The sequence below is a fragment of the Rattus norvegicus genome, chromosome 2 (assembly GCF_036323735.1).
Source record: "Rattus norvegicus strain BN/NHsdMcwi chromosome 2, GRCr8, whole genome shotgun sequence".
Classification (NCBI taxonomy): Eukaryota; Metazoa; Chordata; class Mammalia; order Rodentia; family Muridae; genus Rattus; species Rattus norvegicus.
The window spans coordinates 246,428,444-246,452,595 of NC_086020.1; the positions used below are offsets into that span (position 1 = coordinate 246,428,444).

The 24,152-nt window shown below is 43.7% G+C and overlaps 2 protein-coding genes across 2 annotated transcripts in view; one reads left to right on the forward strand and one right to left on the reverse strand.

The window, feature by feature from the left end:
• Window positions 1-24,152, reverse strand: part of Tnni3k (TNNI3 interacting kinase) — a 267,950-nt gene that overhangs the window by 31,393 nt on the left and 212,405 nt on the right. The window contains 2 exon segments of the mRNA NM_181769.1: window positions 12,623-12,792; window positions 17,916-17,975. Of these exon segments, the coding sequence (NP_861434.1) occupies window positions 12,623-12,792; window positions 17,916-17,975 (230 nt within the window).
• Lrrc53 (leucine rich repeat containing 53) overlaps window positions 12,696-24,152 on the forward strand; it is a 26,143-nt gene continuing 14,686 nt past the window's right edge. Inside the window, 2 exon segments of the mRNA XM_039103893.2 lie at window positions 12,696-12,805; window positions 23,648-23,761. Coding sequence (XP_038959821.1) covers window positions 23,674-23,761 — 88 coding nt within the window. The 5' untranslated portion in view covers window positions 12,696-12,805; window positions 23,648-23,673.

Genomic DNA, 24,152 nt, shown 5'->3' on the forward strand with positions numbered 1-24,152 from the left:
GTCCATACAGAAGATACTAAAGGTGAAAAGAAAGAGAATCTATGGAAATTAAAGCTGTCACTCTGTGCAGTGCCTTTGTGTGAGCAGCTTCAAAAACCCATTTGGAAATCATGGCTCTTGTATCACAGTCATTACTGAGACACTAGCATCACCCACTTATTACTGCAAACATAGCAACAGTTGCCATGTGAGCAGATCTGCAACACAAACAGCGGAGTCGGGTGGCTGGCATAGGGTGGGGCTGGCTGGAGTCGGGGCCGCTGTGGCAGAGCGCAGTGCCACCTGTACTACAGGTTTAATTAGGCTGGCTGTTCTCTCTGGTCCCTGTGCCGTGTCCTGTCAGACATTTCCAGAGAACAGAAGCAGTCTCAAAAGGCGGCATTTCGGATTAAATCTTACATTCGGTGGCACAGGAACACAACCAAAGGCAGAATTTTGCTTTGATGTGCACAAGGGTAGGCACGTGGCCAAGGATTCCTTTTCATTTCTAGGAATGGAACCCTCACAGAACTCCTGTCATTAGAATGTCGGTCCACTTGTTGCTGTCACAATATGCCACTCCGTCTAATTGAAAATGGAGAAGTCTGTCATCATTTGCTTAGCAGTTTGCCTCTGGTGAATCTTCACAGGTTCCCTTTATGTGTCTGGGAATTAGTTAATTAGTATTACAAAATGCATCAGGAGGAAGAGGCCCTTCGGGTTACCAGGGAGGCCCTTTCGGGCTGCTAACAAGCTTACCATGGGACAGGAAGAGCTGAAGTACTGTGGCAGAGCCGCCCAGCTGAGGAAGACATCTTTTCTCGCTCGAGTGAGCTGTTGTAACCTAAATATGTCACTTTCTCAGTCTCTCTCAGTCTCATGCAATGTTTCATGTGTGGCATAAATCCCGGTCCTTAAAGCTTTCTCTTTAAGGAGTACCGATTTTACCCAGGCACAGCGTTCTCTTCTATCTCTCCTTTCATTAATTTCCCATTCTCCCAGCACTTCTTCTGAACAGAGTATTTTGTTTGATATTCTCTCTTTGACATTTTTCACAGAGAAAGGTTGTTTCAATCTAAGGGTGGCTTTTAAAAGTCAGGGACAGATTGACATTTTTTCCCTCACTCCTTAACGGTGACGCCTGTGTGCCTTTGTTAGGGGGAAATTCTCCAGCCTCTCGCCGCCGCCGCACTCTCTGCAGCGCCTCCACTGATGGCCAGATGGCGCCAGTGAGCAAGCCAACTCACAGGCGAGGCTAAAAGGGCTGTTTAGGGTTCTCGCCAAGGGAGGGAGTCGTGCAGGGGCCCTCTCTCACTGTGGCAGAGGTAATGTCTAATTCTGTGGAATGAGAAGAAAGCAGAATCCCCGAGGTCTGGGGGCAGCAGTTGGCACTGTGGGATCTTAATTTCACTGCTGAACCTGGGAATTGTTGGCGAGTGTCACTGTGGTGCTTTACGGGGCAGTGCTGAATAAGGGGTTTTTATTGGAAGTATTAAGTGGCTTTTGCAATACAGATGAATAGTCTAGATTTTTGAACCTTCATGGAAATAATTTTAACATCTACTTCCTTTAACTTTTGTTTTGTGCATGTGTGTATCTCTCTCTCTCTCTCTCTCTCTCTGTCTGTCTCTCTCTCTCTCTTTCTGTCTCTCTCTGTGTGTGTGTGTGTGTGTGTGTGTAGAGGTGGCACTGGGCATGTACCATGGTGACTATGTGGAGGTCAGAGGACAACCTCAAATTTGGTTTCCCATTTATATTTTGCTCGAGACAGTGTTCTCTGTTGTTTGCAGCTGGCAATTGCAGGTAGCAGGCCGGCTGGCCTGCTCACGAAGCAAGATTCTCTGTCTCTTCCTAGGAGCTCAGTTCTTGCACATAATGCACCGTTGCTTCTGGTTTTGACATAAACTCTGAAGATACACCTCACATCCTCACACTGCTGAACCAGCTCCCAGCTCCCATGTACTTTACATGGCACCAGGCTCATAGCAAGGAGGTAATTCAAACCCACACAGCACCAGCACACACGGCTATGGGTTTCCTTCTTAGCCCCACACCCCACGAACACCAGAGGCTTTTCTTCTCCCATTAATTAGGAAAATTCACGGACAGCTAAAAATATTTGAACTTAAAAAGGAAAAAGATAAAAGGGGCAGCTGACAGACATGCTGGCACCTGCTTAGATTCTGGGTTCTCTTCCTTGCCATTTATATAGATTTTTTTTTTCATTTCAGACCCTTAATGAGCTGAGTGGCTGACCTTGAGCAAGTGAGTGTCATAAAAATTATATACTCCAGAGATGACAAATATCTGGGAAAAATTTGCCTTGCCCCTAGATTTAGGCAAGTGATATCTTACTCTCCTCATTATACCATAGTGACAAAGAGGCTTAACAGAGGCACAATTTCATATAGTCCTCCTCTCAGCACAGAGGGCCTGGCTGAGAGATGGGAAAGGTGTTAATGAGACGCTTAAATAAGCAGTGAGCTTTGATGAAAAAACTCATTAGCTATACATTCAATCAGCCAGCCATCTTGAAGTAAGCTAATGACTACGTTGGAAAGACAATGGTACTATCTTTTCATCATTTTCTCAGATTTGCGAATCTCACAGTGATTTCCGTACAACATAAGGTTTAGGTACTGAACCCACACTGCATCTAGGAATGAGAAAGGACAGTAACTTCATTCCCCCACTGACAGCAAGTCAGGTTTTTGTTTGCTTGCTTATTTTTCTTGCACTAAGTGTCAGTCTTAATACTGTTGCTGTATTGTCCAGAGATCGCGAGTTCTGCAAACTATTCTGCAGTGCAGAACATACTTAGTGAATACAGGACGAAGCCTAGCTTGACAAAACCTTAACTCAATGAGGAAATTGCATTACAGTAGAGTTATCTTCTAAACTGGCTCGTGTGTGCACTTCTGCTTGTAAGATTCCTAGAATGAAGTACCTCTTTGTCATATGTTCTGATTAGAGTTTGCTGCTTTTCCTGGTATCCAGGGTGGCTGATTTGGAGAGAGATGATTGAAGACAGTGGAGGGGGCTGAGTTAGTCCTGGTGTGCTGAGAAGCAAGATTCTGAGCATGGAGTTTTGCTTTAGTTGGGTCTATAAGCAGCTGATTACAACCTGTCCCTAAGAGGTAAAATGAAGCAAGGTGGCCGGTGTCAGAGTTAGTCAACGAGGAGGGAGTTTCTCTGTGAGTAAAGGAGATGTAGACCAAATTCCATTGAATTAGGCAGACTCTTCTGAGGGAGCCGGTTCAGCACCGCGGAAAGCTCCTCACAGGTTCTCCAGGCTCCTAAGCTTGGCACATCTGCTTCTTAAAAATACTTCAGGCAGGAATCAGAGAAAGGACTGAAAGAGCTTGAAGGGGCTCGAGACCCCATATGAACAACAATGCCAACCAACAAGAGCTTCCAGGGACTAAGCCACTACCCAAAGACTATACAGGGACTGACCCTGGGCTCCAACTGCATAGGTAGCAATGAATAGCCTAGTAAGGGCACCATTGGAAGGGGAAGCCCTTGGTCCTGCCAAGGCTGGACCCCAGTGAACGGTGTTGTTGGGAGGAGGGCAGTAATGGGGGGAATGTGGGGAGGGGAACACCCATCTAGAAGGGGAGATGTTGGTCTGGAAACTGGGAAAGGGAATAACAATTGAAATGTAAATAAGAAACACCCAATTTAATAAAAATGGAGAAAAAACAAAAAAACAACAAAAAAAGTACTTCAGGCTTGAAGTTAAGACCTTCGGACACGGTGGAGCCTCTGCCAGACAGGCCTTGGCTCAGTCATGAACTTATTTTTCCACCGTTTAACAGTTTTTGTATCCATTATTTAAACCTTCTCATTTCAACTTGCTTTCCTCGAAGAATGGGAGCCTTAATCAGCGCTTTGCAAGATGATTGCTCTTTAGAATGAGGTAGTATTATCTCAATGGGAGGCTGCCATGTTCTCTTGCTCATTCTTCAACGGATGTGTACTTACCTTACACTGGACACTGTCCTAAGGGACACAGTATAGCGTGAGAAGGGGAGACGCTTATGAATACCATATGCTTACAATCTAGGCAGGTGTGAACAGAAATCAAGTGATTGGCCTCGGCCCCTCACTCCACAGAGACATACGTGTCATGAAGATTATTGCTGGCCTCTGAGTAGAGTTCTAGAAGGCTGTGTGTGGCAGATGCATTAACCTGAACGAAATAGGAGGTCAGATGATAAAACACCTTTAAAAAGCTACAGTCTTGGAGCTGGAGAGATGGCACAGACATACTTCCAGAGAACCTGAACTAAATTCTAAGCATCGAAGTGGAGTAGCTTATACCTCATAGCTTATAACTCCAGCTCCATAGTTCCAATGCCCCCTATTTTTCTTCTTCAGGAACCTACTCATACATGTAAATACTCAAAAAGATGCACATACATATGCACATGAAAAAATCTTTAAGAATTCTAACATCCTAAAGAGACAACCAAGGTTAAGAAAATAGGAAAAACAAAATCTGCTCTACACAAGAGATGTAAGACACCAAGTGCCTATTTTAAACTGAGCTCCAGAATGAGGAGACGGAAATGAGGGAAACCAGTTCAGCTGTGAGATTGCCTCTCTGAAACAAGAGGAAGGGAGAAAGAAGCCATCAGCCTTACAGACCCAAGGAGTATGAGCACATAGCAGAATGGAGAATTGTATAGGCAGAAGGGACAGGGCCCCAGGAAAGCCAAGAATCCATAGGGACAGTCATGTGGCCGAACTTAAAGACTGTAGATGAGGAGTCTAGAGAGCATAAAATAAACATTTTTAAGGGAAAAGGGAAGCTTATATAAAAGGCAATGAGACTCTCAAAACTGGCCTGAAAAAAATTTTAAATGACAAATACAGTGGAAAGAAGTCAGGAAGAAATTGAGTTGGAAATAGGCAGAAAAACAAAGACATTCAGACAGGTAATAAGAAATGTGAAAACGTTATCTAATCTGTAGCAGAGACACAAAAAACCACACTTGATTTACTCCCAAAGACCTTTGTAGCTGCACAATTTCCTAACACATATGTCTCTGCATATATTCTTACTCTATTTGCATATATGTTCTGAGTAGACATATTTTAAATACACTAGGTGAGATATATATTGAAGTTTTTCAAAGAGCATAAAGTTAAGGTAAAACAATGTTATCCAGTGGCTGCGAATCATACAGAAGTTCTGAATGCTACCAAATTGTGGCTTTTGGAAGCCAGCAAATATCAGGTAAGGTAAGAGAAATAAAACTGAATCATGCCCGGTGTCATTTGAGTAAGATACAAAAACCAAGGGAAGGCTTTAAGATCATTTAGGAAGAGAAACCTGCAAACAAAACACAGGTAACAAGATTTATAGTAAAATGTTAACAGTCATGGGGAACCTGGCATGTGTGCAACAGGATTTTAAATGTGTGCGGAAACGAACTTCTGCACTGGCAGAATAGCCATCTCTAAAGAGAGAGAGAAAAGAATCTTCATTTGTCTGGATTCATATGTCTACTTCTGTTAGGCTGAAGGAGCTATTTAAATTGCATTTAAAGAGAGAAAACCAGAACTGGGAGAGAGATGTGACAGGCCAGAGGTATGATAATGAAAAAAGTAACTCAGGCTAAGAATAAAGAGATCATAGTTTCGTAGAAAAATATCTCAATGTGGAATCTTAAAATTCATGGTGAAACTAAAATATTGGAAAGTAAATACCAAAGTTGTTAAGGTAAGGTGCCAGTGAATAAAAGCACATATTACTTTTCTAGATAACCCAGGTTCATTTGCCAGTAACTGCCTACTAGGGCAGCTCCAGGGAGAGCCGATGACCTCTCCTGGCCACCACAGGCAACAGCATTCACGTGAAGTTCATACACACACATAATTAATAATATATCTATATTAACTAGATGGAATGCTTTCTACTCCAAACGGTCTATTTCTTTGTTTTACATAAGGTTAGTAGAAGTAGAGATCATGATAAACTCTTTGTGGATTACATTTAAGTTCATCTACGTAAATGCAGAAAAATGTACTAAACAGATATTGAAGGAGCCTCACTGTGGTAAAGAGGTCAGATCTTCCCATGTGAGTTTGTAGGTTTAGACATCGACACTCAAACTCTTTTTTTTATGCTAGAAAATGTAATTATAAAGTTAATATGGAGGAAGAGTAACAGCTAAAAGCAAACAGGAGTAACGAAGATGCAACGGGACTTAGCAGGTAGCAAGACTCTTAATACCATCACTACCTCTTAACAAGTAAGATCATTGGGTAGGACACGGATAGAAAAACTTATCAAAGGTACGGAAGAAACCTAACGTAGACCTATGTGAATTGTAGGGCCTTAATGTAAGAAAAATAGCTTCCGTGTGTCATTTGGGGAGCGGGATGTCTCTTCTTAGCTGAAAGGAGAGAGAGAGTAGAATAGAATAGCCAGTTTGGAATTAACCATGCTCTCTCGCTTCCAGTCTGTTCTTACATCAGGTTCCCTCTCACGTTAGGACTGGTGTCCTAATAGGACAGTATTGTTGATTGACAGTGAGGAGGCCCCGCCCTAGGGTCACATGTTTGAACATGTGATCCTCAGGTGGTGGTGCCGTTTGGGAAGATTGTGGAAACTTTAAGAGGTAGAGCCTCGCTGGAGAAATTGAGTCGCTGGGGGTGGGTCTTGAGGTTTTATTCCCTGTCCTGCTGTACTGTCTAAGTATGGATGCAATTTGAGCAGACAGCCTACTGCCGCCATGTCTACTCTGCCCACTGTCATGGCTTCCCCAGTGCAGTATCCCCTGGAACTGAAAGACAGAATAAATTTTGTCACTTTTGTCAGGGTGCTTTTCCTCAGCATCTGATTAACTGAGACAAAGGGTGCCGAGTTGAGAAAACGCTGGAACACCTAGGGCTTTTTGTGTTTCAGAGAAAAGCAGACTTGAGCTTGACAGAAATGTAGAGGCCAAAGCATCCATAGCCCAACTCAGGATACTTTTACTTTATTACAAATAAAAATGCTTAATATTTTCCCCATAGAGTTAAATTTTAAACGAGATGTCGTAGACATCTGAATAAAATCAGAAAGGAAGAAATCGTCCGATCTCAAAGTGCTTGTGAAGTAACGGGGAGTAAGGTACACACTGAGATGGTGAAGTTATAGAAGCACCCACCCTGACACAAGATGGCGGGCATGGCCGTCAGTGGTGTTACAGTGATGAAGATTGCTGAAGTAGGTATGGGTGGCAGATTCATGTTTTGACAAGAAGGGGGAATGGGCAAGGTTAAAAACCAATCAGGCTGAGGTGACTGGCTGACGGATTAAGCATGGTGTGTCAATAGGGCATCCTGTCTATTCTAGGACATCTACAATGTATCTTTTCTGGGCACGTTGTGAAGAGTCCTTTTGAAGTTTGTAGGATTACTCCAAACATCCCAACATTTTGGCCCGAGCCAATAGTACCTCTACTCATTAAGACTACAGTAAATTCATCATATAAGTTTTTCAATCTAAGGTGTATTGAAAATATGAATGAGACCCCTCAGTTCAAAGCACTGCGATACAGGACAGAAATGTATTTTTGCTAATGGCATTTGTATCCAAGATAAAACTGCTCCCACTGTTGGGGGCAATGGAGAATCCCTGATGGTTTCAGAGCGCTCCACGAAGAAACACACACACGCTGGTGCAGAAAGAGAGGGAGAGGCTCAGGGGGAGGTAAAGCAGGAGAGAAGTTAAAGGTGTGAAAATGCTGAAAGAGGCCAGGGTTGGATGTATAGACTGAGGTTATCTCCCTCTACTACTCTCCTGTGTGTGTGTGTGTGTGTGTGTGTGTGTGTGTGTGTGTGTGTGTGTGTGTGTGTATGTGTGTGTGTGTGTATGTGTGTGTGTGTGAGAGAGAGAGACAGAGACACACAGAGACACAGAGACACACACAGAGACAGAGAGAGACAGGGAGAGAGACATAGAGACAGGCAGAGAGAGACAGAGAGACAGAGAGAAACAGAACGAGACAGAGAGAGACAAGAGTCAGAGAGAGAGAGAGAGAGAGAGAGAGAGAGAGAGAGAAAAGAAGAGGAGAGGAAAGGAGGGGAGGAGGGGAGGAGGGGAGAGGAGAGGAGAGACCTGGCACCAAGGACTACATGAAAGTCATACATGGAGTGGAGACAAGAAGCAAGGTTTAGGGTCATTTAAAACCTGGGGAGGAATTTGAAAATAACTGTGAGTTGACACAGGGAAAGGTTAAGGTGAAGAAATGATTAGAAGACAAACAGACCATTGAGGGTCTTGAAGAAAGTTGTGTAAATAGACAAACAGGAGAAGGGAAGGTTAGAGTGGAGGACCCGACCTATGTGTTCATTTTACGGAACTACCATCGTGCACAGTTCCCAGAATTCCAGGAAAACTAGGTGTGAATTGAGAATTTTATACGTTATATTCACATTGTATAAGTTGAAATACGTTCCCAGGGCGCTAGGCAAGCTATTTAGAGGAGTCCTTGTATCGCTAGCCATTGATCCCAAGGGTGTCTGTCTCAGAGCTTTGAATCCCAGGTCCCTAGTGTCTTCTCCTGGGCAGCTAACTGGGTCGAACACTATTCTCGGAGCTGAGCCCCACACAAACCCTAATTGGTTTTCTCATCTGAAAGGTTGTTCATCACTTTGTCATTTCTAAATTTAACATGATGTAATCCATGCACAAGATGGGAGATTTCAGACCCTGTGGGAGGAGAAGTGCCACATGCCGAGTTTCTAAATATATCCGGACACAAAATATTTTAAAAGACGCAGAACTTCAAGAATGGTTTCCTTAATCTCAGATTTTACTCAGTTTGTGGTGAATTTTGTACTGAATTAGCTATTTTCTCTTTTTCATGGAGGAAATACCTGAGAACTTTTTACCTTGAAAAATTCTTTTATACAGGAAAGAAATGTTTACAATAACTAGAGATAAGCATGCATATAAGCAATGGAAACCTATATTAAACGAGAATTTTTAAATCTCAATCTCTTGGCTGTAGACACCACAGCTAGATGTTCGTATAAACACAGTGATTCAGTATATTGTTGGGGAGCTCAAGTCTATACATTAGTGGAGAAGCACAGACCAAGCCTGGACACATTTTTCAGAGTCATGGCGACACTCATGCAAAATTACATTTTCCTGTGTAATTGCACAAGCTAGCGTTGAGGCTCAGTGCTCATGGGCCCAGAGACTGAAGAAGCATAAGGACCCAGTCATCCATTAGAGCAGCCTTGGTCAACATGTGATGGCAGAGAGACCAGCAGACTTAACCCCATGTCTCTCTTTAAGCTTCACCTGCTTTGCTCTGTTGGAGCTACCCACAACCTTCAAGGTTTGCTGAGGCCCACAAGCCACCCTGATGAGGTTTAGTTGGCCCTGGACACTTTCTGCGCACCCCAGGTGATTCTAGCATGCAAGGTTGGGAACCACTTTAGGCAGCTAACCCCATGGCCCTGCTGGCCTCTGTCTGCCAGTTCCTATATCCTTGGGTCCTTTCCCTTTAAGAACTGACTCCCTTCTACAGCCTTCAGAAAACAAGCTGGAAAGACAGGCTTGCGAGGAGTGCTTGAATCTATTCCTTGATCACCTTCCAGAACAAACTGGGAGAAGTCCAGAAAACACAGCATTGGCAGAACACAACAAGCTTCTGGATCCTGCTGCCTCCTGTACTGGGGGAATTTAGAAAGCACAGCAGAGGCCCCTGTGGGAATCCAGCTGGGCCACCTACTCAGTCACTCAGAGAATGGCTTATACTTTCTAAGCCCATTTCTTCATCTTCAATAACTGAGAGGCCTGCCTGTTAAAGCTCAATGACGCAACTGTTCAAAGTATTTAAAACGGTGTCCTGTGTTTCACAGGTATTCCATGGTGACAGCTATTTAAGTGGAACGCGGAGGGAATGATCAGAGCGTGTTCAAGGATTCCGCCGTAAATTCATAACGACTTCCCTAGATCACGCCAGTTCATCACTTTTCCATTCTTTATCTGCTGCACACATATTTGTTAGTTAACACCCTTACATCAACCAAATTGCAAGATGGTTGAATGTAGCAATGGATACAAAGACATGATTCTTCTCTTGACTCCTTGTACATTTTCACTAAACGCTTCACCGGGAGCATTTATCTATAACGCCGATCTCAAATAATTAAGACTGTTTACGAGGGGTTCACCAATACTGTAAACAGGGTCCTAAGATGTTCAGAGAAATGTGCGTGGAGGACAAAAACCATAGTCCTACCACCACAAAGGTACTGCAAGTGGAAAAGAAGCCCCTGAGAAAATGCAAGGAAGTTAATCTAAGACCCGCACCAAGCCGTGTGCCAACTGAGTCAGTTTTCAGCAATGGTCTGTCTCCCTACCTTCTTACTGTGTCGAGAAGCCAAGCTCTTCCATGCAACTCATCTCACCCCACGCCTCTTTCTCTGGGTCAGTTTCTGAGTGGCCAATTCTTGGACTCGGCTGCAGTAGCAGATCTGGATTCTGTGCATGGTCCTGCTTGTCTCTGCCAACCTCTCACTACTGAAATAGTGCCCCTCCTTGATTGTGTAGCTCAGCCTCGTACCTCTCTGCCTGTGGTGGACAATCCTCATGTGACTGTGGCAGAAGTGTCAAATCTGACTTCTTGATGAAACCACAAGTAGGGGGTGCACAGACATGACTAGATGATGGCCATGTGGTTGAACCCAAGCAAATGTTGGCGTGAGGTTCCTTATGAAATCATACTGAAGATGGAAACCGAATACCAAAAGGTATTCCTCCTACCTGTGTCTGCTACTCCTTTTTTCAGAGGAGGACTACAAGAGCAGCAGAAAAAGCAACAGTAGCATCTTGCAGGCAGTGTGAGACTCTTGCTAGGCCACCCAAACCCTTTACTACCTTGGGGCTGTTGAGTGCTGTCTCCATGGTAGAGGAGTCTACAGAGAGTCTGTGTCCATGTACTGCAGCTCTGGGCTTCCTCAGGAGAGAGGTCTTGAGATGGTTCATTTTTAGAGGCATATTCCAGATTCCAGGTTTCTCTCAAGTTCACAAATACAGCCTTTTTTGGTTCCCACATAGAAGATGATGCCTGACAACCTTGTTTATGTGGTGAGCTCTGACCTCACCCATTCTCATCCTTCATGTTCTTAGGCCAAGACGCTTTATCTACCAAGACCCAGATGCATTCATTCTCATTGATGGCTGTCTTGAAATGCCAATTTTCTATGCAGTATTATTCATATATCTATCTAGTAAATATCATTGTTGATTTTTGTCCATCAGCCGGCAACTTTAAATTTCTCTCCAATGGCCGTTAAGTGTAGCTGTTCTCCTTGTTGACACTGGGACTGTGTGCTATAATGCCAGAGGCTGAAATGTGAGCCAAGGTTAAGAGCATGCATGTGAGGCTCCTGTTTTTGTGAGGAGGGCATGCCTCAGCTAGCATGCCCTACTTGTATCTGGGCAGGTGAGAGTCACAGGGCAGATCTTGATACGATCTAGCCCATCTTTTCAAGTTAACCAGTTAGTGCTTCTTGAAACTACAGCGAGTTCGAGAGACAAAACACCTGCCTATAGGCCATCAAGAAGTTCCTCTAAAACTTTCTTTTGTCAGTCCTTGGCAACATTAATCTATTTTTTCCTTTCCTTTTTCATAGATTTACCTGTTGATATGGAATAGATCATGTCTTTCCTTAAATTTATATATTGGAGCCACAACGCCTCACAGGACTGCATTGAAAATAGTGTCTTTGCAGAGGTAATTCAGACAGGCAAGATCTGAAGGTATAGTCTGGGGAAGTGACACCATGTTCTCCTCCCTGCAGGAGAGGACCAGGGTTCGGCCATGCTGGCACTCTGGTATCAGATTTCTCACCTGCACATCTGTAGCAAATATATCCAGCTATTGTAATCACGCAGTATTTATATGTGTGTGTGTGTGTGTGTGTGTGTGTGTGTGTGTGATGGCCAAAGTTGTTCACATACCTTTCCTATTGGATCCTCATTATTAGTGAGGTCATACAATGAGGACTCTGTAGATATCTTTCCAAGGATTATCTATGTTTTATTCCTTTTCATGACTGAATAATTCTATAGTACATGATACCTCTCACATGCTGTCTCTTCATCCTTTGGTGGACACTTGAGTTGTTCCCATTGGTGGCTATTATGAACAAGGTTTCCATCGACATATGTGTATGGGGATAGTTTGTACATCGACTTTCAGTGTTTGGTGCTATATCCAGGAGTAGAATTGCTGAGATAGGAAGATGGGTACTGCTCTGAATGTCTGGCCTCTATTACCAGGACTGACACTGGGCTTATATGTGGAACCCTTTTTTGAATGCTACAAGACCACCCTAAGATATAGTCAATAATTTATAATGCTTCATCATTTTATATTTTAGAGAACATCTCTCTGCTGCCATAGCTCACTGCTGTTACTGACAACTTATAGAAGAACCTAAACTAATCAAGGATGAAAGTTTAGGGTTTTTGTTCACAGTATAAGGAAAATGGAATCTAAGCCCTTGGCCAGTGTCTTCCAGAGGGATGTTCAGAGCCCCTGAGTCAGCATCATGCAGGTGACTGTCTTTATCTGGCACTGAAGTCTGGATTTACAGCAAGACCTTTGCTGACATCCGGACTTACCTTTGGGACCACCCAGCATAGGACCTTGCATTTAGGGCATACTCCAACTCAAAACGGCTCCGTAAGGCTGCCACGTGGCTCCGGCCAGGCCCTCCCCGGCTCAGCAGGCAATCGGAAGAAGAGGAAGGCGACAGAGAGCCACTGCTGTTACTTGATGCTGGAGACATGAGCTGCATGGGGAAGGTATGGAAGGCCTTGTTTACTAACTCCAACAAGCAACTGAAGTGCAGCTTTCATTTGAGCTCTTAGTTTAACTTCACTTCCATTTGCTTCTGCTCCTCCCCTCAGCCTCTGGTGGTGACCTGTGCTCAGCTTCAGCTACTTTCTCTCCCATTTCTATTATGAGGCTGGTGTTACTTTTATTCCTATCTTTCCTAAACACAGTAAACCCAAGTCAAATGTTTAAAAATGTTATTCTGATGATGCTCATTTCATGATCAAAAGATCGGCCACATTCTTCATTAAGGTGATAAGATTCACTCATGGCAGAGAGAAAGCCTTTCAGTTGTAGCTTTAAAAAAATTTCCCTGAAATAAAACAAATTGACACACCCACCACCTCCATTTCTTTTCTCCTTGCTGTGATAAATTACTCTGACAAAAATAACTTAAGGGAGAAAGGTTTGTTTTAGCTCACAGTTCAAGACACAGTCCATCTTGCTGGGGAGTTCTTGGCAGTGCGAGCTTGAAGCAGCTCTGAGGCTGCACCCACAGGCAGGAAACAGACTCACACTCAGCTCACACTCTCCACTTTATACAGTCCAGGATCTCAGTCAGGAATGGTTCCATCCACAGTTAAAGTGGCTTTTCCCACATCAATTAACATAATCAAGGCAGTCGACACAATCACCCATAAATGTGTCCAGGTATCCATTTCCCAGGGATTTTAGGTTTTATCAAGCTGACAACAGGAACCATCATACAGACTTTTGTAAGAATACACTTTTTTTTAAGATGAAGCATGATTTAATACCTGGTAAATGTTTTTGCCAAAGAGAATAAAATCAATCTCTTCGTTAACTGTCAGTCTTTTGGATGTCTGAAAACAACCTGTGGGTTAATGGTGATCTCCTCATTCTTTAGGTAAAAGTCCCTGGTTCCTCCAAATCCTCCTCCTAATAAAGGATTTTTAACTTATTTGGCATTCTGATTCCTCTCCACTACAATGCTGGTGACATTTTTTCATTATTCTTTTAATGACCTAGAGTTCAATCAGGTCCTCTTTTATTTGGTCATCTCAGAGGAGAGATGATCGGACCTTTTGTTCTGTGATAGGAGAGCCTCCTCCTCATGCTGTAGCTGCCTCTGAGCTTATTATAGCACCGGACGTGACCTTGAGACCATGTCTCTTGTTCATTCTTTTGCTATTGTTTCTATGGCTCTGGGAAGAACAGTGTGTGTTACTCCTTTCAAATTTATTCTTGTTAAACATGTGCTATCATTTCATTTTCCAAGATATTCTAGATTCTTGTCTTCAAATACTTTCTGACCCTCTCAAACATTGTCACATCACCAGTGTGACCAGCAGGTCCCCCTTGACCTTGGCGTCAGGCTGGCTGAGAAATTGAATAGTGGGGAAGACAGAGCCATATGAGATCCCATGAGCCTGGCTCATTAATTAGTGTAACCTGTCCAATGAACTCTCTTTGCATATAGGTCTTTTGTCTTCTCTCCTTAGGGGACAGTGTCCCAGAAGTGCTGATTAATGTGACAAAACAAGCTTGTTTGCCAGATCCTTCCACCCATTGTCCTTGTTCCTGGGTTGCCTTTATTGTTCCTGCAATGCAAGGCAAGGACCAAAAAGCAAGTTGGAGAGGAAAGGATTTATTTGGCTTACACATCTATATTGCTGTTCGTCATGAAAAGAAGTCAGGAGAGGAACTCGAACAGGGCAAAAACTTGGAGGCAGGAGCTGACTCAGAGGCCATGATTGGGTGCTACTTTCCGGCTTGCTACTCTCCCGTGCTCAGCCTGTTTTCTAGTAGAACCCAGAACTAGTAGTCCAGGGTAGAACTAGTCCCAATGGGCTGGGTCCTCCCCCATCAATCACTAGTTAAGAAAATGCCCTACAGCTGGGTCTCATGGAGACGTTTTCCCAATTTGGTTTTCCTCTTTTCAGACAGTGCTGAAAAGTTTATGTGTCAAGTCAGCACAACTGATCTCTTGTCAACTTGACACACAAACAAATAACTCTAAAGCCACACATTTCATTTCTTATTTATCCCAGCAATCTCACATTAAAAGTAAAAAAATAACTTTAGCAGTCCCACGGCCTTTACTAATTCAAACACATTAACATTTCAGTCACTTAAAAAAAATCTAATATCTCTAAAAATCAAAAAATCCCTTTTGAAAGTTCAAAGTCTTTCAACATTGGATGCCTTTAAAAACTGAAATTAAATTAAGTACCTTCTTCAAGAAAGAAGAATCAGTGCACGGGCATAATATGACCAAAGCAAAATCAAACTCCACCAACATAAATACCTCAATGTGGGATTCACTCGCTGTCTCCTGAGCTCTTATAGAACAGCTCACCAAGCTCTCAATACTCAATGCTTTTTTTCTAACCTAAAGTTGCAAAGTCCTTCCACAGACATGGTCAGGTCTGTGACAGCAACACTCCACTTCTTGTACCAACTAGTCTTAGTTAGAGTTTCTATTGCTGCAATGAAACACTTTGTCTAAAAAGCAAGTTAGAAAGAAAACAGTTTGTTTGGCTGAGACTTCCACATTCTGTTCGTTGTTGAAAGAAATCAGGACAGAAGCTCAAACCTGACAGAGAGTTGGAGGTAGAAACTGATGAAGAGGCCATGGAGAGGTGCGACTTACTGGCTTGCTACTCCTGCCTTGTTCAATGTGCCTGCTTTGTATAGCACACCGTACAACCAGCCTATGGACCATAGGGTGGTACCACCCACAATGGGCTTGACCCCACCCCATCAATCACTGTTTGGGAAAATGCCTTACAGCTCCATCTTCTGGAGGAATTTTCTCAATTTAGGTTCTTTTTTATTTATTTATTTTTTTGATAACGCAAGTTTGTGTATCCAATTGACATAAGACCAGACAGCACCATGGGATACCTCCTATCCCCATCTAATGAGTTATAATCCCAGGATAGGAACAACCTTCTCTGGTCAAAGTCCATGAGTGACATGAGGGGATTCTTGGAGCTTAGACCTGAAGGTGTCTTGTAACAGCCAAGTCCTGTAGAAGGTGCTCTTGCCAGGAGTCAGTCCTGAAGTCTCAGTCAACAGGAGCAGCTAATCTCCTCATATCCATAACTTTCTGTACCAAAAGGAATGGAAGGGTGACCTTATGTCAGAAGGATGCCTCCCTCTCAATGAAAACCTCTCCAGAAGTTTCTGTGGAGGAGGAGACAGAATGACTCATGCCTGCCATCCTAGAAGTATTTCCCAATAAAGAGGGTTCCAGGGATGCCAAGCTGGGTTTTGTTGCAAGGAAGGAAATGTTTCTTGCAGGATTCTCTTCCTGATTTCTTGTGCAGGCTCATGTCCTATGACCCTTCCCACTGCACGCACGCGGGCCACACAGTCTTACGTGAAGTCCCTACATCTTCCTGTGCATTTGAAATATATTATTTCTGGATGAGTGCTCCTGTTTTAGCTCCTTTGCCTATTTTTAAATGCTATTTCATGATCAGGTATATAGCAAATTAAGGCAATTATAGAGAAAATTAAAGCAAACATCTCCTTGATATTAAGGCAATTTTTCCCATTAGCCTGATTTTCAGCATCCATCACTTAGTGTCCTGTAAAGGCTCTGCCTTCCAGTGGGGGTGTGCATTTTTTGAGATAGTGTCTTTCTTCTGTATTGAACACAAATGGACAATAGCTTTCTAGCAGGCTCGCTGATTCTGTACAAATTTGTAAAAATAAAAAAGATTAAATATTTATCTTCCAAATGCTTCTTGTACTTACAAATCTTAAATGTTTGTTTTATTTATTTATTTGCTCCCATGTATACACAGAGTATGTGTGTATGTGTCTCTGTGTGTGTCTCTGTGTGTGTGTGTGTGTAGGTGTGTTTGTGTGTGTCTGTGTGTCTCTCTCTGTGTGTCTGTCTGTCTGTCTCTCTCTCTCTCTGTGTCTGTCTGTCTCTCTCTGTGTGTGTCTGTCTGTCTCTCTCTGTGTGTCTGTCTGTCTCTCTCTCTCTCTGTGTCTGTCTGTCTCTCTCTGTGTGTGTCTGTCTGTCTCTCTCTGTGTGTCTGTCTGTCTCTCTCTCTCTGTGTGTGTCTGTCTGTCTCTCTCTCTCTCTGTGTAGGTGTGTTTGTGTGTGTCTGTGTGTCTCTGTGTGTGTGTGTGTGTCTGTCTGTCTGTGTCTCTCTCTGTGTGTGTCTGTCTGTCTCTCTCTGTGTGTGTCTCTCTCTCTCTGTGTGTGTGTGTGTGTGTGTGTGTGTGTGTGTGTGTGTGTGTGTGTGTCCCCATAGAGGCCAAGAGTTACAGAAAGTTGTAAACAGTCAGATACAGGGGCTGGGATCTAGATTCAAGGTCTGATGGAGTCATACACACTCTCAGATACTCAATCCTCTCCCCATCCCCCATTCTTTAAATCTTTCATTCTCTTAAACATGCCTATTTTTAAGCTCAGTATGACTGCAAACACTCTCTGGCCTGAATGTTTTTGTAACCACCGAAATTTGATATGAATTTGCCTCCGCTCCTGGAGAAGCAGCCGAGTCTGCTCTTCCTGGAGGCTTCGTTGGTCAGCTACATAGCAGTGAGGTACACAGTCATGGTCTTCACACACCATGTTCCCTGACTTCCTTCGTCACCTCCCTGGCAGAGATAATGTAGAGACTTTTAGACCCTTCCCCTTGTCTACCAGACCCTTGAGGAACTTTATTGCAAGAAATTACCCAGGAACCTCATGCCAGGAGAAGGAAAGTTCTGAAGTCTGGGACCAGCCAAGGGGGAACCTTGGATCCCAAAAAGAAGAAAGGGATTTCAAGACAATTCTGACAATTTGTAAGACTGCTTTGTGGGAGATTGGACCTTAGGCAACAATGATAGCCAGGACCTCACCGTGCCCCAGACTGGTCAGTTGTGTTTACTGCTTGACTCGGGGTTAAACTTGAGCTTTGTGTCAGAAGGTAGAAGAGTAACCAGAGTATGGGGTTGTCACTGGACCCTTCTGCTTGAATAGTTTCATTTCATTTGTGTATTTAATTGGCTTGTCAGAGCTTCTGATCCCGAGTCTCTGACCCTCATATCCTGTGATGCCTTGGTAGTTCTGGGCTTCTACACAGACATTTCGGAAGGTCAGATTCTTACCTCCACATTGCATAGGCACTCCTCCAGTTTGCTAACGACTTCAGAGAACTCTGGTCGTCCCTGTAAAACAAGAAAAGACCATTTTTCTCCCTTAAGAATGAAAGAAAGGAAACGTTTTGGGTTTGAAAAATTGAGTATTTGCATTTGTAAAGAATGAGATTAGTAATAAAGTATATTTTTATTTAAAATGCACTTGTATTGAAGGGCTAATTGAATGTTCATTTACTGTTCGTGGAGGGATGTTGAGTCTTTCTGTGATAAGAGTTTTAACTCAGAATTTGGAACTACATTCAGATAATGAAATAGTGGAAAATCTTTAATTAGCTTTGCGTGTTTTTTAAATGGCAGGGTTTCTTCTTCAGAACGAAAGAATAAAAGCGAATGCTGAGAACCGTTAACCAACTCGGTGCCTTACAGTGTGGTGCGGGCATCCCAGGAGGAACCCCTGACCCTCACTTTGTAATCTGCTTCATTTCTGTAATGACACCTCAGATTGACAGCCAAGGCCAGGCTAAGGTCTTCACGACTATGTCCTACTTTCAGGTTTGGGTTTTAGCTTCAAAAATTTCCATCGAAGATATTGGTTATTATGAACTACAATGCCATATACGTTTGGTTAAGTGGTTATTGTGTTCGTTGTATATTTCAAGCCTTGTTCGAGTCACAAGGGATATAAAAATGAATGAGGAACTACAGGAAAAAATCTCGAAGTCTTGGAAAATGTTGGTCTCTTTTAAAGAAATAATATGTTTCCTTGTGTCGGATACTGAGGACGGTGCACCCTGCCACTTCTGCTTTTATGAAAGCATCACTGCCAGGAGGGGGAGAGGCCGATTGAATGTGCAGGCTCAGCGGCCAGCTAATTTAGAACCGTAGCAGAACAATTTCTCCATCTCTAGCTCTCCCTCCCCTGAGGACACTGTTTGCTCCGGAGCCTGCACAAATGGGAGCCTCTCTGGACAGCTCAGTTCCCTTCCTCTGAGTTGCTGGGTGACCCGCTGTGTCTTCCTTGCTGCCATATCTAAGGCTTTCTCCCTTTAGCACACCATGTTATCACCCCTCCCACACAGTCTCTGTTCTTTGGAGTTTTAATGACTGGCTTACAGTCAAATGTTGTATGCTCTGTTCCTTTACTGCACTTGAAGAAAGTCCCAGCACCCTGGCTTACAGGCCCCTTGTCTCTTCCTCCCCAGTGAGCTTACCCTCTTCATTGACATGGGCACTCACTCTTGGGTCCTACCTGAGTCTCATAAAAAGGTCTGTGAGGTTCTTTCATATTCCCCGTCCTCCTCCTTCATTACAGTCTATGTCTCTTCCTTTGTGGGCCCCACTTGTAGAACTTTAATTCTAACACTCTAGACACCTGGTTCTCCAGAGTCATCAGGAAAAACAAAGCGTTCTCATTGGACACTTTCCCATTGATCCTCGGGCACCATAGCATCATCTAACTCTCCACTTCCTGTATGTTTATATTACCAGCTTAACTCATCCCCTTCCTTGTCTTATATTTCACAACGGCCAGTCACTCCTGTCACCATGCATTCTCATCCACAAAGCCCAACTTCCTTATTCTTTCTCATCTTTGAATTCTCCTCAAAATGATGCCAGCCTTATCTTAAGATCACATTTACTGCAGCTAGCCTCTTGCACTGTTACCTGTGCACTCTGTGGTGTGTGCATGTGTGTGTATGTGTGTGTATGCGTATGTGTGTGTATGTGTGTGTGTATGTGTATATGTATGTGTATGTGTGTGTATGTATGTGTGTACGTGTATGTGTGTGTATACGTGTGTGTGTGCACGTGTGTGTATGTGTGTGTATGTGTGTGGGTGTATGTGTGTGTGTATGTGTGTGGGTGTATATGTGTGTGTATGTGTGTGGGTGCATGTGTATGTGTGTATATGTGTGTGTATGTGTGTGTGTGTGTGTGTGTGTGTGTATGTGTGTGTGTGTCCTGCCAGCGATTCTCCCCATTATGTGTTTTACCTGACAGTGTTCTGCTTACATTGCTCATCCTGCCAACCTAGAGAGGCACAATGTGTTTTCCCATTTTAAAATCAACAACAAAATAAAACTAGTATGTGGACTCTCAGGATCTACTCCACTTCTCTGCTCACTTTTACCCACAGGATGCCCCGAGAGTTGTCTAATCCTTCTCTCTTTGAACTCGACACATCTTCAAGCCAATCATACTTTCTCCGACATCATCTTCCTTGTGTGGAGAACAAACACCCCCTCTTTGGTAAACTTGGTGTTAAGTTTCAAAGTTCCTCTTACTTTTCATGGCATTAAGCACATTCTTTTGTCCCTAAGATGCCTTTTCACTTGACTCTGAAGACTTCCCTGTCTCTGCCTTTGGCTCCTGGGTTCTTCTCCTTCCCTCTGCATTTTTAGTTGTCCCAGGATGATTCTATTTTGAGTCAGTTTGTTGATAAATCTTCTCAGCCTCTGGTGTGTAAACAAGCTTTCTATCTCTAGGTCACTTCTCTCCAGCTGTGAGCTCTAATCTTCCCCTGTTCAGTAAATGACAACAGTGTCTACTTATTGAGATCCTAAACCACAGAACGACCTGTGACTTCTTTCTCTACTGTGTTTGCACCTAGTGTGCCATGAAGTTATAAAGATTCTCCTTCAAAGTTCATCCACACCCCCCATGGTCAACGTGCCCACAGATAAACACTGCAAGCGCTGGAAAGTTTTAAAGAAGATACCAGAGCATGAGCAAACCGTGTAGAACCACAAGGCAGTCACTCGGCAGAGAGGAGGGACACGGAGGAAGCCTTAAACCTTTGTTCTCTTTTTAGTAATGACATTTATTCTGAGGCTAGGTGTCCCAAATGCATCACAGGAATTCAAATCCCTGTAGTTTGAGTAATCAGAACCAAGAGGTCAGAATTCAGAACCATTGCAATAAAATGGCCATTGCTGTCTAACAAGTGACTCCAGATTTAGGAGTCTCTAGCAAAACGTATGCTTTGGAAATTGCTTTCACCTTGTTTCTGAGGGCCATGAGCCCAGCACAGATGAGTCAGTTCTTTCCTGAGTCTCGTCTTACTGAAGTCAAGGTGCCTGGTGCAGGAAGTTCACAAGCTTGATGCTGGTTTTCTCCTGGCCAGCATGGGCTCATGTCTCTGACCGATTCCTCTGTCCTGCACCCGAGAGGATGGATAGTCCCCTCAGGACACCCTTCCTCTAGGATAGGACAGAAGGAAAGCAGAGATAGAAGAGCTCCTTGTCTCTACATTTCTGCACACTCCCCTGGAGAGGGGTGATGCATACAAGTACAACAGGTGAGGATCTCGTGGCTCATTCTGGAATCCTGCCTGTCACAAGCAGGCAGTCAAGATCAAAGGGATGCTAGGGGACGTGACTGCAGGATCCCTGTGAACTGCCTTAATCTCTGTATGAGCCCTGAACCACACACACAGCGACACTCTCTGTTGCCTAGTAAGTCTGCGAGAAATGAGCTGATGTCACATTTATGGACCACAAGGCCTTGTTCTGAGTATTCTCTCACAGTAGAATTGTTTGATTTTTAAGCTCCGCCTAAGAGAAAACTGCCACACTCTGGAGATCCAACTCATAGAACACATTCTTTTGTTATGTATGCGATTCCATAAAGTGGCTCTCTGTCTCTTGCTAGATTTGTTTTAGTCCTTTTTTTTAGAACTGTGTGAATTCATATTGATACCACCATCTGCAAGGCATTTTGAAGGTGGGCAGTGCTTTATTTATTCTTGTAGACTTAGCATTGTCTACCAGATAGGTTTGAGTTCACTTTCGTTATGTCGAATTATGTCATTAAGATAAAAATTTCATCCTCAACCTATCTCTCTGCTGTCAGAGCCGCATCTAGTCCTGCTGACATTATTAAAATATTCTTCTATTAGCGCGGCTTTCTAAAAGCATGATCCAGACAGCAGACAAGGTAATCATGCGAGCGTGCACCTCAGATCAAGCAGTGCCTCTCACACTCGAAAGCCTGTAATCACACCCTATCTCATTTGCATAAGTGGAAAACAATGTCCTTGTTTTCTTCCCCAAGGCACACAGTGACGTGCCATGTGACCGCTCAACTGCTCTTCCTCTTGCAGATACCCACTTGGCCACACCAAACCTGTGTGGGGCCTACAGCATCCATCTGGTGCACTCTACCTGTGCAGTCTACCGCACCCTTTTCGTGTGGCCCACCACGCCTCCCATCCTCATGAAACACCTATTTTCATATTTATTGTCCATTGCCTGTGCCAGTGCATAGCCTGCACACCTGACGAGGCGGGGCTCCTCATACCTCTCCATCCCCAACATGTAAGGGCCATGATCAGGGGCCTTGAATCTGAAAATGTCACTAAAACTCTTATTAAACCACTAACCGAATTCATAATGTCCACTCCAGCCATAGCGTGGAGTCCACCCCACCCGTAGGGAGTTTGCACTTGATTTTCTCCCCAGCAGGACGTCCTGCACCTTTGCCCTTCACACCGTATGTTTAAGTGGTGCTTTATCAGAGACTCTTCCTGCTGCCTCCTCAGACCCCTGGCTCTCTACCTCCTTTAATGGTTGCGTTGATTCCATAGCATCCCTCACTGTCAGGTGACCTCACCTATCCTCAAGTTCCCTTGTTTGCTGCAGTGACACTGCGCACAATGACACCGGGTGAGGCAGAGCTCTGCCTACATCTTGATCCCCGAAGTATAAAGGTTGTAATCTGGGCCTCGAATCTGAAATATTTGCTAAAACCCTCTTGAACCAATACTTAAATCAATAATTAGATATTTTGTTTTTTTCTCAAAAACCTTACATGAGGTTTATGCAACATATTTGTTTATGTAGCAAGTTTATACTGCATGTTTATTCCTTCCTCTCTCTTTTTCTCTTTCTCTCTCCCTCTCCCTTTTTCCCTCTCTTTCTATACACCAAGGAACTCCTTTTAAGAGACCCCTTTTGACGGAAGATTGAAACGGTGCTGGTTTCACTGGGGAGGCTTAGAAAGGCAGCATCATGGCGAACTTGAACATTTATTGTCCAGAGAGCAAGCATCTCATCTAATTCTGTATGGTTGACAGGTTGTTGCTGTCATTGGTGGTTGTAGTGGTGGTGGTTGTTGGATTTAATGCAGGAAAAGCAAAAAGAAAAAAGAAAGAAAAGTGAAGTAATTCGTGAAAAGTACCAACATTGGTCAATACCACAGCTGACTTTAACACTAGGCAGAGCTAAGGTCTCGGTCTCCTAAGTCCTATGGTCTGGACACCTAGGTCTGTAGAGAAGGAAATGGTTCCCTTGAGGCTGGGAGCCAGAGATGGCCTTCGGCCTCAAAGACACATGTCACACCCAGCTTAAAAGGCCTGGGTTCACTCCTATCTGTGCGAATCCAGATATCAACCACCTTCAGTCTACGTTTCTTAAGCTTCAAAGAACATGCAAAATTTAAAAAAAATACAAGATGATATTTTGGGAAAACGTACTACTGCAAACTCTAAAGTGCTCTGCCAAGAACCCGAGCTGTTTAGTTACCTACTAATGGAGTGTTCTAGGTGTGAGTTCTCGGGTTCATGATCAAATGTGTTAGCAGTTCACTTTAAACTTAGAACAAGAGCTTCTCACTCTTTTGGGGACACCACAGTACTCCTTAAGAAGCAGCCACCATTAAAAGGGTAAAAGTCCGAGAGACAGATACCAGCCTACTGATGTACTCCACATTCTCACAGGTCTTGCACTCTGCTCTCTTCTCAGGTGGATGGTTCTCACCCCTTGCCTTCATGCTGTACGTGACGGTAGCCTGCCCTGCGTCCTGTGTGGCATGCACCCAAGATGTGACCCTGTGTCACCAGCTAAACCACATTGTAGGTAATGAGCTCCTATCTGCACCCTGCAGTGTGCTGTGAGGTGCCTGCCGCTGTACTAACTATTCTGAGATCATCTGGAAAGAGGGCCCTTCCCAAAGAGCGGGCCTTACTTCGCTAGGGGATTTGTAACTTCCTGTCCCCCATTGTCACAACCAATAAGACGTCAATATTTCAGGGCCAACTGAAATGCTTTATTACAAAATAGTATTTGCACCCCATGAAGTTACTTAAAAAAAACGAGGAGAAATGGAGAATTTTGATGGCTGACTCTTTTAAGTCTGTGCATTGTGTAGATTTGAGCTTCACCATCAACTGAAGGAAACTTAGATGATTCTGAGTCCTGGGCTACAATCGTTCAGCATTCGTGAGATTAACCAGCACACCAGCAAAAC